Source organism: Mastigoproctus giganteus, chromosome 10, assembly GCF_048544385.1.
Source record: "Mastigoproctus giganteus isolate SK-2022 chromosome 10, ASM4854438v1, whole genome shotgun sequence".
In the NCBI taxonomy this organism is placed as follows: Eukaryota; Metazoa; Arthropoda; class Arachnida; order Uropygi; family Thelyphonidae; genus Mastigoproctus; species Mastigoproctus giganteus.
The window spans coordinates 65,773,374-65,792,176 of NC_143584.1; the positions used below are offsets into that span (position 1 = coordinate 65,773,374).

General features: G+C 40.2%; 1 protein-coding gene across 1 annotated transcript; it reads right to left on the bottom strand.

The window, feature by feature from the left end:
• Positions 1–93: 93 nt before the first annotated feature.
• Positions 94–1,179, bottom strand: LOC150079059 (general transcription factor II-I repeat domain-containing protein 2-like). Its single transcript, XM_090382933.1, has 2 exons — positions 995–1,179; positions 94–817 (listed from the first exon to the last, which is right to left on the bottom strand). The coding sequence occupies exons 1-2, from the start codon at positions 1,177–1,179 to the stop codon at positions 94–96; spliced, it is 909 nt and encodes a 302-aa protein (XP_090239059.1).
• Between the last annotated feature and the right edge of the window lie 17,624 nt (positions 1,180–18,803).

Genomic DNA, 18,803 nt, shown 5'->3' on the forward strand with positions numbered 1-18,803 from the left:
CATAATCTGGTTCGAACTGGGGTGTACTGATTCTGAGAAGTGAAGTTAAATGCTTATCTGTCAGTCTGTTTCTTATACAACTCTTTCAATGTTTCATTGTAGAAAACACCTTTTCACATATATAGGATGAAGCAAACATAGCACTAACTTTCTGGGGGCGTGAGATATCAGATTTGGGAAACTTGATTTCGACAAAGACTTGTAGAACTCTAATTTTGGGACATTGAGAAACAACTGTTTGAAGTGATTGTTAGATTGTAATTCAATTAATTCAAGCTGCAAGTCCGGTCTCACTACTTCACAGTCCACATTAAAAGGCATGCTGAAAATATCTAAGTCTTTTTCAATGGCACTGAAGTCTTGAAATCTTCGTTCAAATTCAAGATGAAGTTTTTTCAGGCCATCTTCGTAGCTCTTAAGCTTGTCTTTATTTACTGGGGCTATTGAATTTAATCTCGGGAAGTGAGACAAGTCGTTCTTAGCTGTCTGATTAGCAAACAGAACAAGTTGTTGTTTAAAACCTCTGAGATGGCTCCAGATATCATCGATAAATTGATTTTTTACTTGCATTTTGACATTCAACTTGTTCATGTGACAGAGATAATCTGTGAAAAATGCAAAGTCCGAAGGCCATGCTGTATCTTCCAATATTTCACACTCCACAGACCACTGTTTCTCATGGAAGAATGACACTATCTCGTCTTTCAGCTGCCAAACTCGCTCGAAGACGCGTCCTGCACTCAGCCACCTAACTTTCGTATAATTCAGCACATCAGAGTATTCAGATTGTATGGACTCAAGAAAATCTCGAAACTGTCTGTGAGTAAGCCCACGAGATCGAATAGTATTTACAAGCTTCACGATTACATAAGCACAGGTTTCATATTCAAGGCAGATTTACACAGGGCATCTTGATGTACAACGCAATGTAGAAAGACAACATTATTCCCGGGGTATTTTTGAGTAAAGATCCCAACAAATCCAGATTTTTTACCTGTCATACTTTGTGCTCCATCGGTCATAATATTCATGAAATTCATGAAAAATATCAGACCCTGTTGTTGTTCCTTTTAACGACCGCTTGCATGCAAATTCCTCAGTAATAGAAAAGTTTTCATCAACACCTCTTATAAATAATACTAGCTGAGCAATATCATTTATATCAGTGCTTTCATCCATAGTAATGGAGCAGAATTTAAAATGACCAATCTTTGACTCCAACTGTGATGTCAGATTTTTATTTATGGCTGAAAAACTGTGACTCTAGAAGTCACAGTTTTTCGGGATAAGCTTACAGTTTCAAAATCTTTTTTTTTTTCTTTTTTTTTTTTTTTTCTTTTCAGGACATAAAACATCACAAACTTGGAGCATACAGTGTTTAACAAACTCGCCATCAGAGAGAGAGAGCTTTATTACTTTTAGGCCGACCGGGCTAGCCGGGTGGGTAAAGTGCCTGCCTACCACCCCAAGCGATGCGGGTTCGAATCCCGCCTCGGGCTTGGATTAAAGTACTGCAAAAACCTTGGGAGGTGCATTATGGCCACAGAAGCCGATGCGCCAACAACTACCATAAAAAATTACTTTTAGCAATATTGTATGCTATAATATAACATGTGTGTGTAGCTGCTTTCTGAGAACTATTTTTTTCTTAAAAAAATTTTGGTAACTTGATAATTTTTTGCGAAGATCTACTTTTCGTTTCCTTTCATATTCGGACATTGCTTAGTAATTGGAATTTTTATGCTTAGAAGTGAAGTGGCGGGAAATGTATTCTTTGAAGACTGCTACGGTTTCATTGCAGATGAGACACAGTCCTTTGCAACGGTGAAAAAGTACTTCCAGGTCCATTCATCTTTGAAAACACGGCACTCTGAATCAATTTTACGTTTTTTAGTAGACATTTTGGGGTTGAAATATTTTACTAATATCCACAATAAAACTCACAAGCACCAACAACAATACTATTTTTAATAACTTCACCGTTATGACACTAACACTCAACATTTATGAAGTTGGAATGCGTCGGCCTGTTCGCCATCTTTCAATTCAACGGTAGGTTCCCGCTTCGCGCACATTCCCGAGCCGACTAAGGCCATTTGATGTGGAAATGTGGACAAATATTAGCGCCTCTGTTGTCGTTAATATAAACTCGTAAGCAGTATATCCAAATTCTTCTTTCAAAATCTTGTTTCTATTCGATGGGCCTGTAGGAATCTGGTTGGTCATGGGGTTTGCTAGAATTTTTCTATTGTTTTTTTTTGAATTTAGATATAAAAGCAAATAAGTATATTTTAATAATTTTATACATATTTATTAGGGCGGGTTCCATTTTTTGTACATTCAAAAGTTTTTAAATCAATTTCTATATAAATTATCACAACTATATTTTGCATAAGGAAAAAATATTCAAATTTCTATGTAAATTTTCACATATGCAAAAAAATGGAACACGCCCTTAAATGAATTTTTTCAAAACATTGAAATTTAAAATTTCTATACTATTGTTTTAAAATCTGCGGCAGGCCGGATAGAACCTCTAGGCGAGCGGCATCTGGCCCGCGGGCCGTAGTTTTCCCATCTATAAATAAATACAGTTTTCCCTGCTATAAATAAACACGACAGAGTGTTCATTAACTGGGGCATAGTGTGCATAGTATTAGGGTCAGGTGCCCCCTGTGGTTTCCATAGGGGGCACCTGACCCCTTATATAAGTCTTGTACATCTGTGCCATATGTACACTGTGAAGAAATACAGAACTACTGTAAATGCCAGAAAAGTGTTCTGTTTTGAATATGTAGTTTTGCGTTGGGTGTCCTGGGATTTGACCGCAGGACCCCTGGTGGAACCCCATGTTGCCTGAAAACATCGCTAGGAGATAGCCAGCTGTCAATTATTCTCTGGCTAGTCTCTGCATGGTCGCCTAAGCTTCCTGACAGAGACCAATGTAAAAAAAAAAAAAAAAAAGGGAGAGTTAGAGCGGGTGGGCTTTAGAGTCAAGAAAAGGGGGGGACAGGTAGAAATATGGGGGTGAAGAAGAAGGTATCCCCCAGGTACAATGGAATACATCCATCAGGCGAAAGTAAGAGATGGAAGTGGGACAATAGTTACCGTGCAAGAGAGCACAAGCATGATCGCCATTTGGCACAATATTTTTCCCTTCTCATTCAGGTCTGGTCTTGATGTCCAGTTTGGTAGTTAAAGTCCTATCCAGTGATTTGTGTCTAAATCAGTAGGAATATAAATAGGAATGCAGCTGTGGTTGTCCTATACTGGATCTTCTCAGATTTGGTGGTGGTGTAGTCTCATTTGCTGGTAGGCCTCTGCATTGATTCCCAAAATATAGGTGCTTGTCTTCTCTTGGTTTCGATGATGATTCGGATAGTGACTATATCCATGGTAGGGCCTTCCGTGGTGCGAATGAGTCTTGTGCGTAGCGCGTAAAGGCGACATAGTCTTCTTCTCTTTCGAGGATGTGCTGTTCTTGGTTTTTAATAATTTAAAATATATGAAGATCTGAGATGCCTCCTAGTCAAGAGGAGACATCTCAAATCTTCATATATTTCACACTTGTACATCAGATGGTCCCAACTTTCAAGGGAACCACAGAGGCATTGTGGGTTTTCGGTGATCCCGAGTGCAGTGAGCTTTCCTCTGATATATCCATGGCCAATTAACAAAAAAAGTTATGTATAGGCCAGGGGAGAACTATGTGGCAGATTTTGGGTATACTGTTCCTATTGTAGGAATGAATTTTCTGGTGACTTCTCCTTTTGTAGACTGTGTCCACCTAGACTGCCAGACCTGCTGAAAGTATGCAGTGAGGCACTTCTTCTCGACCTTGATGTTATTTGAGGGGTTGGTGGTAAAATCCCGACAGGAGATGGCTTTACCTTTAGAAAGCATATAAAGCAAACCACATTTGATTATTTCTAGATCTAGAGGTAGCACGCCGGTCAACACTTGCAAGGCATGTGTGCTGACCGTGCACCAGGCCCGGGTGATACTGAGCAGGATGACGCGCTGAATCGAGTCAAGCTTCCTCTTCTTAACTGCTGTTGTGACCTTTGAAAACCAGATACCGGATGCATAAGTGATTATAGGGGTGAACATAGCCTTATAGAAGAGGGTGAGCGCGCGTCGCTTCAATCCCCAGTCCCAACGTGCGCTTCTTGCCAGTAGTGCAGTATATTTTCGAATCTTGGTATGTAGATATTTCAGGTGTGGTGTGAAAGATAGGTTACTGTCCAAGATCACTTCAAGATATCTCATCTCAGTTGTTAACCGGTTGGTTCTCCCTTGGATTTTGATTTGGAGTAGCCTCATAACGTTCAGAGAGCCTTTAAGCAGGATGCAGTTTGTCTTTACTGGTGAGATTTCCAGGTGGTTGTGCCCGGCCCAGTCCTGTAAAGTTCCGAGTGCTCTGTTTTCTGCGGCTTCCAGTTGGGATCTAGTATCAGCGGCAAAGGCAAGGACTAAGTCGTCTGCATATGCTTGAGATTGGACATTCTGCAGGTCTATGTTCAGGAACTCATCAAGTACGATGTTCCATAGTAGGGGACCAAGGATAGAGCCCTGGGGACATCCTCTGTAAATTTGGCGCGTAACTTTGCTATACGGTGTCCTGACGGTTACGCTCCGCTGTGATAGATAATTTTTTTGCTTTGGTACACATTGCTAGGGAGATTTGCTGTACGGAGTCTTCCGAGGACGCTTGGCACCAGAGTACGTCAAACGCCCCGGAAAAGTCCACTGAGATGGTTAAGAAATATTTTCTGTCCGTGCTCTTTGCGCCTTCAATCATGTTCTCCAGTGCATCTACAATGGAACGACCCTTTCTGAATCTATATTGATTTTAGGATTGTAAGTTGGCATTGTTGTAATATATTTCTCTTCTTTGTCTTAGAAGATGCTCAAACAACTTGCTTATTACTGACAGGATAGCGATGGGTCTGTAGGAATCTGGTTGGTCATGGGGTTTGCTGGAATTTTTCAAAATTAGCCTGATGTTTGCCATTTTCCAGTCTGTTAGGAACTGGGGCAGTCATCGCTACAAAGAATACGTGACAGTCCCCAAATGCTTCCGGTGTTGCCGCTTCGGACACACCACCCACACACACATGCACCCAAACGCAATCAACGTGTGGACACTGTGTTAAAGTAGGACACGAATTTAGGACATGCGCTGAGAGAGAGGATCCACCAACATGTGCAAACTGCAAGCCGCACAAAATCCAGGCAGCCCATTCAATCCGTAACAACAAGTGTCCTGTATACATAAAGGCCAAGGGTATATAATAAACAAACTCGACTATGGAAGCACGCCCTAAACAGTATAACCAACTAAAAGTTCAGTTCACACAGTTCAACGCGCACAGGTTGTCGCCTGTGGCGGTTGTCGCCCAGTTGGTAAAAAAGGCCAACGAAGAAAATGTCGACATTATGCTCGTGCAAGAGTCATATGCACACAGCAAAGAAGTCAGGGCATACCTCCTGCAATACAAGATTGTGCATACTGCTGCTGAAACCCCATGGGCAGCCATCCTAATAGAAATCCGGATTACGCAGTGACCAAGCTGTCAAATTACTGCCTACCCTGGGTTGCGTGTGCCCCCATAGTCACCGCATTTTACGCTGTTTCAATATACAGCCAACCGGGGGAAGACATCCTCCCAACCATTAACTACCTACAGACCATGCACACAGAATTCCCGAACGTCAAAATAATTGTAGGCGCAGACGTGAACTGCCGCTCACCGGCATGGTATAGTGAAACCCCAGGACGGAGAGGCGTTGTGAACGGGCAGCGTCTGAAAGAGAGTACCTCACAAACATTTGCTATAATATACTTAACCAGCCAAACAACCTCCCAACATTCTTCAGCACTATGTGGAAGACAACAATTGATGTCATCCTTGCCACAAGGTCCGTCACTGATCACATCACATCCTGGACAGCAACGGAAAACTGGACATCGGACCACAGAGTAATCAACTTCCAACTAAACCGAACAATAGCCAGAAGCACAACTCTCAGATAAATACAGCACAGATACGCCATAGGAAAAGCAGAGTGGACCAAATTCCAACAAACCCTATGGGTGGCTGCCCACACATTTAACACAGAAGAGACAACCCCAGACTAACAACACCAAGCAAAACTGGTTAGACTTATCACAGAAGCGGCGGACAAATCCATCAAAAGAAAGAAACCATCTCCGGGGTCACTACCCTGGTGGAACCCTGATCTCCAGCAACTAATGCAGGTAGCAAACATCTGTCGGAAAAAATTCCAGCGGGCTAGACGTGATTGGCCTATCGCAGAAGTAGAGGCGTTCCGGGAACGATACCGTACTGCAAGAAATCAATACACAGCAAAAATCAGAGAAAAAAAACAGCGTGCATGGGAGCACCTAGTTTCCACGACTGCAAACGATGATCCCTGGGGAGTGGTCTATCGAGTGACAAAAAGAGGCTCCCCAAAGGGAAGGTAGTCCCAGCAACGAGGAAACCGCAAGGGGGGGGTCACAGAGACGTGGCACGAAACAGTCAACAATACATTGGATGCCATGTTCCCTGAGCACATTGATCCAACCGCGCCAGAACAGGTACTGCTCTGCCAGCAGAACAGCACATACACAACCCAGCAAATTGAGGAACCTTTCACCAAGATTGAGTTGGAGATTGCGGCGGCTAATTAGGGAAACAAAAAGTCCCCAAGGGAAGATTTCCTAGAGCCACAGATCATCAAGAAAGCAGTGGACACCATCCCAGAGGAAATATTGAAACTATATAACAAATGCCTCAAAGGCTACTTCCTGCGCGGTTGGAGGGTGGCGCCGCTCCGGCTAATCTTGAAGAGTCCCACGAAGAGGCAGGACCTCCCTGGGTCCTATCGCCCGATAGCGCTCCTCACAGTTCTCAGCAAGCTTCTTGAACATCTCCTACGAAACAGGATAGAGAAGCACTACAGAAACGCAACCCTAGAATCACTCCACAACCGATGCCCTACGCAGTATCATCAACGCTGTAACAGAAACAGACCGCAAATACTTTCTTACCATCGCGGTTGACTTTGTCGGAGCGTTTGACACCACCGTCTGGTGGCCAAACATCCTCAGCAGGCTTCGTGAGGCCAAACTCCCAAGTAATCTATACAATTGCATCAGCAGTTACCTGTGTGACAGATCAGTAAAAGTCACTGCTCCTTACTGTACAATAACCAGGCGCATCTACAGAGGATGCCCACAGAACTCCACCCTGGGTCGACTGCTCTGGAACGTGGTCCTGGACGGATTCCTCAACCTCAACCTTGGAAATGCAGCCTCCCAGGCGTATGAGGACGACCTTTTCCTGACGCTGGCGGAAAGCATGGTAGACATTCCAAATTGTTGGTGTGATACCAGTCTCGAGGATTTGGTTGAAGATGTGATATAACAGGTCAATCACATAGAAACTGCATATTTTGAGAATAAAGAGGGGAAATCCGTCGGGACAAACTGTAGATTTACTGGAAAGGCTATTTATTGCTTTCATAAGCATTTCCCTTGAGATCTCAACATGTGCAAGCTCGGTCCTGTGATGGCCGCTATAGGGAGGGGCGGATGTTTTTCCTCATCAGGGTGAAGGTTGACTGTGTCCACAGTTTTATCGTTTCTTCATCCATTTCCACCTGACTACCACTTGAGGAAATGATACGCTTGGAATGTAAGTCTTCGCTGAATATACATACGAAGTACCTTCTTCCGAACACGCAGGAAATTCGTTCTTTATTCGTTGTAAGCGATGTGATCTAGCATGGAGCTAGACTTTTTCCAGGTTCTGTAGGCTTTTTGCTTTACGTTAAAATTTCAACGTTTTGGAGTTGAACCACCACTTGATGTTTGAGGAGATTTTAATTGTCTTTGGCGCACTAATGAGAGCAATGTGTCTCAATTCATTAGAAATGGTATTAATTGCCTCTTCCAATGGTTTGAAGCAGAGATTATTCCTAATTAAATGCTTTAAGTTCAGTGAGGATAACATTTCGCCTGACCAGGTCGGTTGAAAACGTGGTTACTGTATGCACCAGATCCGCGGATTTGGTCTCAGTGACTGAGGTTGCAGGTGCCTGTGCATTTTCAAACACTATTGAGAGGTGGTCCGATTTGGAGTTATAGGGAATGATTTGTATTTGTTCCAAATTGTGGTAAATGCTGTCCAGGACTTGATTTCCTATGGTCGGTGGTGTATTCAGTGGGATGAGCCCGAAGGTTCGCATGGTATTTTCCCTGCCTTGCCTTGGCAGAGGCAGGTTGAAATCTCCTAAAATGGTTGTTTGAATATCGGGGCGTATATGAGGAGACATCCATGAGATAAGGTCCTCTCTGATTGATGGGAGATACACATGGCAGATTTGGATCCTTTTTTTTCATTTTGGCTGAAAATCGCAGTGATTGCTTCATATTTTGATGTTTTACTGCTGTAGGCATGCATCTGCCTGAAAGAGGACTTGTAGAAGATGGCAACGCCACCTCCTCTCTTATCCTTTCCTGGAGTTTGCAATATACAGTATTAATAATGAGTGGACGATAGGAGCAATCCAAGTTTTTTTCCCCTCATCAGCCAATGTTTCCGAGATACAAATGAAATCAATGTCTTCCTGGAGGAGCAGGGAGTGCTTTCAAGGTATGTAGCTTGTTAGCAAGGTTCCTAACATTTTGTAGAAAAAATGTTACTGTCGTTTGGTTACATCCGTTCGACTCTTGTCAGTTGATTGCTATTGGTGTACACTAGGGGCCTTCTGGTTGGTATCTTTTTTTGTTTCGATGAATGGCTTAATTAAGGCACCTGTCAGCCATACTGCTGGGTTAAGCACCTCGTGTAGATATCTGCCCGAGGACAAGACAGAACAAATGAGGAATACAATGGGTATTTTGTTTTGATGGCTCTAACGTCTACGTTTACACAAAGGTCTATGTCTTTGAAGTTTTGGATAGCAGTGGCCTGGGTAGTAGGCGCCAGTCTAGTTATGAACAGCTTGGCAGGGGAAGTCACTGCTGTAAGTCACTGATGTTGTAAGTTTCGCAAACTTGCCTGAACCGGAGATTTTCCATGGACGTTTCCGTCCCTTGAGTACGCTTAGTGGTTGAATCAAGGGCGTTCGTTCCCTCTGGATTTGACATGGCGCATCTGGTAGACCTGTCAGCATTTGTTCTAGCAACTGCTGTCTGAAAGACTTGTGCATAACATCTGGTTGGTCCCTTGGCGTCAACCTGGAGTTCACGTACTGCTCGCTTGGCAGGGGAGGAGAGAGCTGTCTCCTCCTCCTGTGAGGAGATTCGTCTCCCTGTGAACGCGTGTTGCGAGAGGTGGGGAGACAGATGTATCTGTTTGGGTGGCATCTGGTCACTGTGGTTTTGCTGGTTCTCTCTAGGTTGGTTGGTTGGTGGGGTTCGTTGGACCTGCTGTTGTCAAGTTGTCTGGTATGAGGTTCCACCTGTGCGATTCTCTCCGCATCAGCTTTTTATATTTGTATAACTTCACAAGTTCTTGTGACAATAGGATGTTGGTAATGACCGAGCATCGCTCAGTTTAGAGAGCTCTGTTAGGTTAACTAGGTCCGTGACCAGGAATGTCAGATCCTTAATTTGTTTTCTGAGCAGAAGTAGCTCATCTCTAATTTCTGGGTTCTGAATTTTGAGTCGATAATTATCGCTCAGAAGTTTTGTCAAATTTTTTTTCATCGTTTTCACCATATCTCCAAGACTGTGCCCTTGAGGAGACCTACTAAAGTTTTGAGGAGATGGATTCTGGTAGGAACTTTATTTATCCTGGTAGGATTTCCTGTGTGGAATGAATGGTTGATTTGATGTTAGGGAAGAGCAGTTTCTGCTCTTCCCTAACATCAGGAGTTTCGAGGTAGTATGGCTGAATAGCTGGCTTCATTCCCATTCCTTGTTCTTGCTGAGGCCCGCCCATTCTTTCACATGACTCTTGATTCGAATCGATGTCATCCTGCACGAGAGCCTGTTCGCTGGGAATGCCCGATAGGGTGGAGGAGTTTCTTTCTGATGCTTCATTAGTATGAAATTGTGTAGGACTGTTCTTCTTCTCAGACCCTACAGAGTGACTTCGACTTTAAACCGTTCAGGTGTCTGAGTGACAGGTGAACTGAGTTGGCAGGCTATTTTCGGAATCTCAAGCTCTCCGAGTGTTTTCTCCCGCATCGGATCGTCTGTATTCTGAATTGATCGTGCGGTGCAATACATGGCCTCATTGTTGCTGGTTAGCACCTCACACGGAATCTCATTCTCATTGACAGCTGTGTGGGCCTTTGAGTTGCATACGGTACCAGGCCTGACACTACTGTTTTCTTCGTTGGCTCTTGACAGGAAATTAGATTTGTCTGTATTCGTGGAATCATTAGGCTCAGTTACCTTTCTCTTCAATTTCGACCTTTTATTTTTTCTAAATTTTACTGCTAAATAAAACTATTTCAAAAGGAATCATGTCAAAAGCTTCTTCAGTGTTTGATTTATTCAAGTTCAAAGAATGTTCGAGACAGAAGGACACAAGCAAATTATTATATAGATGTGCAATAATAGTTCTCGTTAAAAAAAAAGAAAAAGAAACTAAAAATGAGTCATTGTTTACACAAAGAGGTATAATTTGAATAAAGTTTATCAAATTCAATTAGATAAACCTTGCGTTTATCTAATTGAATACAATATATGTACGATTAAGGAACTTACAAATGGCATGTTGGATCCATGTTTATTGTTGGATCCGGCACATTCCGGTCTAAAGTGAAATGAACTGACTGATAAATCTAAAAATTCGTCAACTATAGATTTAACCTTGGTTAGTATTCCAGCCTCTGACTATCAACTACAAGCAGCTTGGGTCGTACAATGAAATGTTTATCAAAATGTACGTTTATCAAAACCAACAGTAAACTTTATCAGTTTGAAGTGGTTACACATCTTAGTTAATTTCTAGCACATTTTCAATTAATAGGCGCATTACAGCCACTGCAGCTTTTGGGCCACTAAAATACACACACGCACACACACACACACACACCAATAACAGAAACATTTTTCCAGATACAGTGTTTGCAACCTTAGATCGCAAACACAGTTTCCTGACAAGTGCCAAACTTTGTTTTCATTTGTCTTAAAAGACAAATAAGAAACAAAGTTTGGCACCTGTCAGGCAACTTACAGCTGTCTACTGAATGATTGGATATCTACTCTGCTTTCCTAATGTTATTACTTACTTATTTCTCCAGAATCTATCATGACTTCGATGGTTGTGCACAGAGTATAGCATTCAGGTACAGGTTCAAGAGTCCACAACTTTCTTCCTTTAACTTGTGCTTGCCATGAAGGATTATATACTCGATCAATCTAAAAGGGAGTAAATTAGTTTTTATTTTTAAACAAGAGTGTATAAGGGATATATTTTTAATTCCATCCTGTTGTAGGGCAAAAATCCGAAACGGGAGCAATCCTAGTTTTATAGTTTGCTTTTCATGATTTTTGAAACAATGATATTGTAATATTGCAGAAATTACGGATATATCCTACATCGCCCTCGTTGGTATTACCGTCCTGCCAACAGTGGAAAAGACACGAGTTCGAAAACCCGTCAAATATGGCAGAAATTTTTATGGGCCTTTTTCATAACACGGCTGATTTAGTTGGTCTCAGGCGCGGGTAGCATGGTTTATTCTCCAGGAAACCTGGGCAATTTGTCTAAAACAGCAAATCCACCAAAGAACACGCGAGATTTACAGACATAGTTACATACGGTGCAGTATAATGCACCGTTTGTATCTGATGCGCCAAAAACAACAACAACAGATTCTATTCTCATCCTCTGAAAAACGTTCAGAACAAAAACCAAAGTGAAACCAGTCCTAGTTTTAATCCAGCGTTCCAGCTTTGTTGTTGTATGGTGTTTCAGGAGCATCAGAAACTTGAGCAATATTGCGCTATAATAATATGTCTGTAAATTGCGTGTGTTCTCTGGTCGATTTGCTATTTGCTGGAGAAAAAGCTCACGTTTCCGCGAGAAAACCATGCACTCTCGCCTGAGACCAAACAACTCACCCACATTATGAAAAGAATCTTAAAAATTCCTCACGTCGTCGACAGGATTCGAACTTAGGTCTTTTCCACTCGATGTGGAGAGAGCGGCAATTATATCAACTAGGCTTCGCGATAGCTTTAACCCAGCGGTGGTCATGGCATCCCAAAGTGTAGCAAAGGCATTGATCCTGCACTTAACATGGATGAAAATTCATTTTTAATTTTTAGGAAAGTTTTAATTTTTTTTTTTATTTCTATTTGCGGAATCTAACCTTTCTTGTATGCAATAATTGTAAATATTGCAATTATTGCATATAGAAAGGTTAGATAACTTTTTCTTTGTACACATCAATTTTCAATAAATGAAAATAATATTAATTGTTCTTAAGTTTTGACATAAAATAAAATTTTAAATTTAGATTTAAAAATTAAATAAATTTCGACAAAATTCCAGACAAAATTTAAGCATGAATCACTTAGCCCCAGTCCTGCTGAAAACCCATTAATCACACGGTATATCAAATTTGCAAATGCAAATTTCTGTTTATTATATATGCAAATACTCTAAATAAATAAAAATCTCTTCCATCATGCAGTATGACTGATGTCTTTTGAGGTTATGATGAACACCATGGCGAGATCCAAACTTTCTTACATTTCGATGGTATAGCTCTAAAACAGTGTTCTCAGGCAGGTCGCTAGTTGACCGAACCTATTGGTAACTCTCCGGATCAGCTAGTCAGCAGGGTCTCCCAACCTTTTTTGACTCGCGAACTCCTTTCAATATAATATTTTTATCTCGAAGCTTTAAGCCTATATTCTATGAAATCTTATAATTGTACTGAATTTTTATTAAAAGACGAAGTGCACAAGGCATAATTTCTTATGGTTTTAGGTAATTAACTATATAATATTAGTGTAGATACACCATAGTTTACCCATAAATTTGAACTACATATGTAGTGTAAAGGCATCGTTTTAATTGTATCTCATATTATGGGTGCCTTCACAACGAGATAGCTGGTATTGCCCTACTTCGAATAAATAACGCTTCTATAGTAGAAAAGACTACTGTTATTTATTTTCAGTGGTATACCACCACCCAGACGATCGTTTCGAAGATAGTTGTATATGTGTGGGATAATAACTCTACTATCCACTTGTCCCCATTAGACTTAGAAAAGCAATATGTAGTTATAATAGGGGAGAAAGAAGAAAAGAAACCGTGGAGAAGAATGCGAGGGACTAACTTCAACTCACACTACTCAAAAACTCATAGACTCCTTGAATAGGCAACGCTTCCCCAGTGGGGAAGACTGTTGTTAATTATTCGAGGAAACTCCGCGCAGCATAAAGCACTCCCTGACGGCATCGTTTCGAAGCTAGTTTGAATTTAATGTGAAAAAAAAACATTTGATCAGATCTATTAAACCAAACAAATGAATTATAAAATTCAAACTTATATCATAGAAAATCCTAATTCAGACTTTGAACAGAACTGTTTTGATGAGAATATGAGAGCCTATGAGATCTAGACTTTTTTCAAGAAAACTAAATTTTGTAATAAACGAAAAAAAACCAGGTGCCTTTTTTTTTTATAACTAAAACCAATATTTTAGATGAACGTCATCTCCAACCAAACTGCACAGAAGAGGTGACTCTTCCCACCTTTTCAAAAACTTATCAGACCCTAAACGCCATTTCTCCAACTGTAAAAACCTTTGCATGGAACCTGACAGTTTGTTTCAAGTCCCAGAGACATCCCCTAAAGGTCCCAAACCTTTCCCGTTTTCGAACCTTCTACACATGATATTTAGCCTCTGTAATTAAAAATATCGTGAACATTTGTTTCTTGCCCAAGGGATGATCGAATTGCAAGTAAATTACCTCCGACAGCGTGAACTGTCTTATTCTCAAAAATCTACAAATTCTCTCACAAACTTCCTGCGCAAATCGACAGTAATAAAATAAATGGTAGACTGTTTCAATTTCGGTACAAAATTCGCATAATCTGTCATCTGTCTGACTAACTCTAAACATGATATCGTTCACTGGTATATTTCCGTAACCAACCCTCCATGAAAAGTCAATACGCGATGGGTAGTTTCCGCCAATTTTTAGATTTTTAAAAAATAACTGCGCGTTATGGTTTCCTAAATTTGGCTTTTCTGGAAATTCTAAGTTAAACAGTGTCCAGTAGAGTCGTTTTAAACCACCCTTAAAGCGATCTATATCTTTCTCCATTAACGCTTCTGCGTGCACATATCACGATTTTTTTTGTAATATATAGGAATTTTCTCTGCTTTTGGCCGTAGATAATTGCCGCCTTTAGGCGGCAATTATCTACGGCCAAATGCTGTATTAAATCCTATAAAATATTTTATCAGTACCGCTACTAACTGGTTAGATTGCACCATATTTGCCACGTTCGGCAGTCTCTTGCAGTTACACCTAAAATTAATTTTTTGAATACTTATTCCCCCTCCCCTCTTCCCAAGGTAAAAATAAAAATTTCTGCGCTATCTCTTGCCGTTTTCCTTCCCATAAAAACTGAAATGTTGGAACGTAAAATCATCGCATTGTCCTAGCTGATTTCTATTATAAACACCGTGCATAGGAAGAATTACTGATTTAACAATTCTCAAAAGAAAACTGTTCCACTTCCCATTCTTTAAACTTTCCAGTATTTTAGTGGTAAGTAGGGCTTAGAATACCGAGATTCCGGGATCCCAAATACCGGGATCCCTTTCATTTTTTTCCGGTATTCAAATCCCGGTATTGATACAAAAATACCGGTTTTTCGGTACTAATTTAAAAAAAAAAATAATTATCCATGATTTATTCATATAAAGGTTATAAAATCGACAACAATACATCATTAAAAGGTCGCCGTAGCCTAGTGGTCAGGCGCGTGGGTGCATAAGTACCCGTGCTTTGAGTGATCGTGGTTCAAGCCTGTGACTGCTGCAAACCGTGCTGTATTCTGTCTATCTTGTGAACTCCTCTAACAGTTTGGTCGTCCTGCAGTATAAACAGAAAATTTATTTATTTTATTTTAATACTGCTGAATTTGCAAAGGAGGGATTGTTATACACAGTACAAATGCAATGAAAACCTGAAAACGTAATGAAACTGTAAGACAAAATCTTACAAATATATTTCTCTTCGTAAGTGCAATGTGTGTGGAAGTAAAGCACTTAGGGAATAACGAAAAATCATTACGGAAATATTTCCATTAGCGGCAGTAGGCCTGGTAGTGCAATTAAGGAATATGGTGAACAATGGCACGGCAGGTGTGGAAGGGTTAAAATTAAAAGGTTCTGAACAATAGGTTAATCCCCCTATTACACCGCTACTTGAGGATGCGACACTCAGTGCATTTTGGGAAAGGATGTCGGTATGGAGAAGTTCAAAGGTATTGTGAACAGGTGACCTTCAGGTAAAAGATATTCTGTTTTTCCCACCGAAGGAAGAAGAGTGAGTTTAAAGAATAACACTGTAGTTCAAATTAGATAGGGGGAGATTTGGATTAAACCTTAACCCGTCAAAATCTGCAATAATGACTTACTCATTGAAACAGCAACCAACAATAATTCAACCTTCAGTTTTAGGTACTCTAATTCCAGTAGTTACCTGCCATAAAGATCTCGGGGTCTATTTTGATCCGAAGCTGAAATTTAATGATCACACAGAATACCTCCGGAAGCGTTTTAACACCCTAAGCTGGAAAGCGAAACAACACTTACTTCATTCCAACGATGCCGCAACCACTATCAGATCTTCAAGCCACTGTTTATCCGGCTATTTTATACGCTGCTGAAATTTGGGCATCTGCGTCGCCTTCACTTCAAAAACCGGTGTTCTCGTGTGAATACTGGACCCTGAAATGGGCCACAAATAAGCATCGCCGACCCCATCAATTGAGAACAACTGACATTGCTGAGCAGCTAAATGTACCCAGGCTCCCGAGGTTAACTGACAGCAGGCGTTTAATGACTTCAGTAAAAATGTACACAGGAGTAATAAACGTCCCAAACATCTGGGATTTCTGTCAGAGGCACAATCCTACGCCATCCTTGAGGTCAGAGCCCACACTAATCCTCAAATACAACCGGTTGAAACTGTGTAGTCGATTCCTACCTGCCCAGGCACTCCCCAAAATTCAGGCACTGCTCCGTCTTGGAGTCGACCTTCAGAAATTAGCTACCGACTACAAATACCGTCACATGCTCCTTGAGTGGATTCCATCTGTGGAACTGGGATAATTTCCTCCATATGATTTAGTCCTCATTTTTCATTATTATAATTTACATGTTTGTAACTCATAATTTCCATGTAACGGTATTTTTTTTTCCTTTTTGCCAATTAATTTCATTTATAATGTAAAACTCCTGGCCATGTCACCGTGTTGAGTATTATTGTCTCTAGTACATGTCCTGTACTTATTAGCAATAAAGAATTTATTTATTTATTTATATTGGTCAGGTTTAAATTAGACAGGGGGAGATAGGTAAATGTGTGCAAACCCCTTTGGGGTTTGCGACATAAGTTTGCTTTTAAAAAAATAGTACAAGGGGCGATTGTAACTTGCAATCAATTCAATAAATAAATAAATTGAGATGGAAATAAATAAGGTGCTCGCACCAAAAGAGGGGTTTGTGGTTGTTATTTGGAGGGGTTGCAGACTTCCAGTTCTGGGAGTGTCCAGCTTTATAGTGAAGGGTTCCGCCGGGCATGTTCCTGTGCTAGAAGTTAACAAGCCAGTCAGATAGTTCGCCTGCTTCTACTACTGCTGTGGTAATTTCCTTCAGTATTAACGGAGAATTGTTCTCAAAATCCCGAAATAAGGCAGTACTGGAAGATCTATACAGCAGAGATGCAGAGTTCAACTAGGAAGAGAGAGAGACATCACCGCACTCTGTGGAAAGAATCTGCACAAAGGAATCCCACTGTGAAGGAAAAGGAAGATAAGTCCTCTGAACTGTATTGTTTTGGAAATGGTACTTAGATAAAGTGGCAGATTATTTTAGAGCAAGGTTGAAGTTGAAGAAACACGAGAAATAAGGAAATTTTAAGTATTGAGTTGGTTTATTGGTTGAAATTTTATAGAAAATTGATATTGCTAAATTAAAAGAGATTACATTCAATTGTTAGCATTCAGTTAGCGACTTATGGATTGCTGTTATGAAGAGATTGATCTTGATGATTAAGAGAAATATGAGGAAGTGATTAAGATTGAATTAGTTCAGCGTTTGAAGTTGTAGAGAGAGTTGAGATTGTTAATTGAGAGAAATTTTATGGAAATGATAGCATGTATTAACAGATTAAATGAAAAAAATTAATAGATTAGATGTAAATGAACACCAGTTATGCATTGTAAGTAGTTTTGTATGATAAATGACTTTTGTTTTATATTTGTGTCATTGCTCTTGAGCAACTGACAGCTCACATATAATATATATACTCGTGTGTGTGTGTGGGAAGGGGGCTGAATATCCCTCAGCTCCTGGAAATTCTAATTTTTTAACGCAGTCAGGCAGCTTGTGGGGCTTAGTGCTTGAGGGTAGCTGCTGTACGAAAATCATAACAATGGTCATAAAAATCATAACATAACAATCATAACTGACAGCGATACTAAGGTACAGGGAAATAAAAATTAATAAATAAATAAATAACCCCCTCGCAACTGAGATTTGGCTTCCTCACCAAACTTAACCTCCAGTCCCTTTCTTTAGTTAATTCGGATGTAGTGCCAAAAAAAGTCATAAAGGAAATAAGATATTTTGGTTTTTTTTAAGATTTTTTACTGAGATAGTCGTAGACGAGTTGTAGTTTAAAACACCAATCAGTACAGAATCGAAAAGGACGTTTCTGCCGCTAATTAAATATGTACCAAAGTTAGATCCAGTTTAAACCATAACATATTGAGTTTCTTAAGAGCTCACTTTATTGGACAGGTAGTGTGGATGCTTATTGTTATGTTTTTAGAATAACTGTATGTTTAATCATTTTTGCTAGAATATTTATTATTGTAATAAAAGTTTGATTTAAAACGTGAATTCGAGTAATTACTTGTTTTTTCCTTACTTTATTGGTGCAATAATTGTCATCAAAATTTATTGCGAAAAATGTTTTTTTTTGTTGGAATATTGGTATTAATACCGGTATCCTAGTTTCATAAATTAAAAATATCGGTATTAAGATTTTGACCGGTATTGTGAGCCCTAGTGGTAAGCCCTCCTACAGGAAGCATGGAACTCTCTCTAAACAGAACTCCTAATATTTGAATCGATTAATCCGATTCCATTTCTCGTTGTGCTAAAGGCCGATGTACCCAACTAAGATCTGATGACTGTAAACAACTGAGATCCTATGTTCGTATCCTTAATTATAGAGAAAAGGTAGTGGTGGTCGATTCTATCAAAAGCCTTTTTTAGGTCAATTGCTACTAACGCTAAATTGTACTCTTTCTTTTCTCATATTCTAATATATCCTTTAATAGCTAAAGGTAATAGCAAATATTCTATCCGCCTTCTCGGTATACCATAGCACTGCATCCTTCTAACTACCTGGGTTACGTCGCGTTTTAACTTAGCTATCAAAATCTTTGCAAATATTTTGTAGTCACAATTAGCCATTAGAGGTCTCCAGTTACCAATTTTAGTTAAATCCCATCCATGCTTCAGAATGAAAGTAGTATAAACATTTAAAAAGCCTTCGGGTACAACCCCTT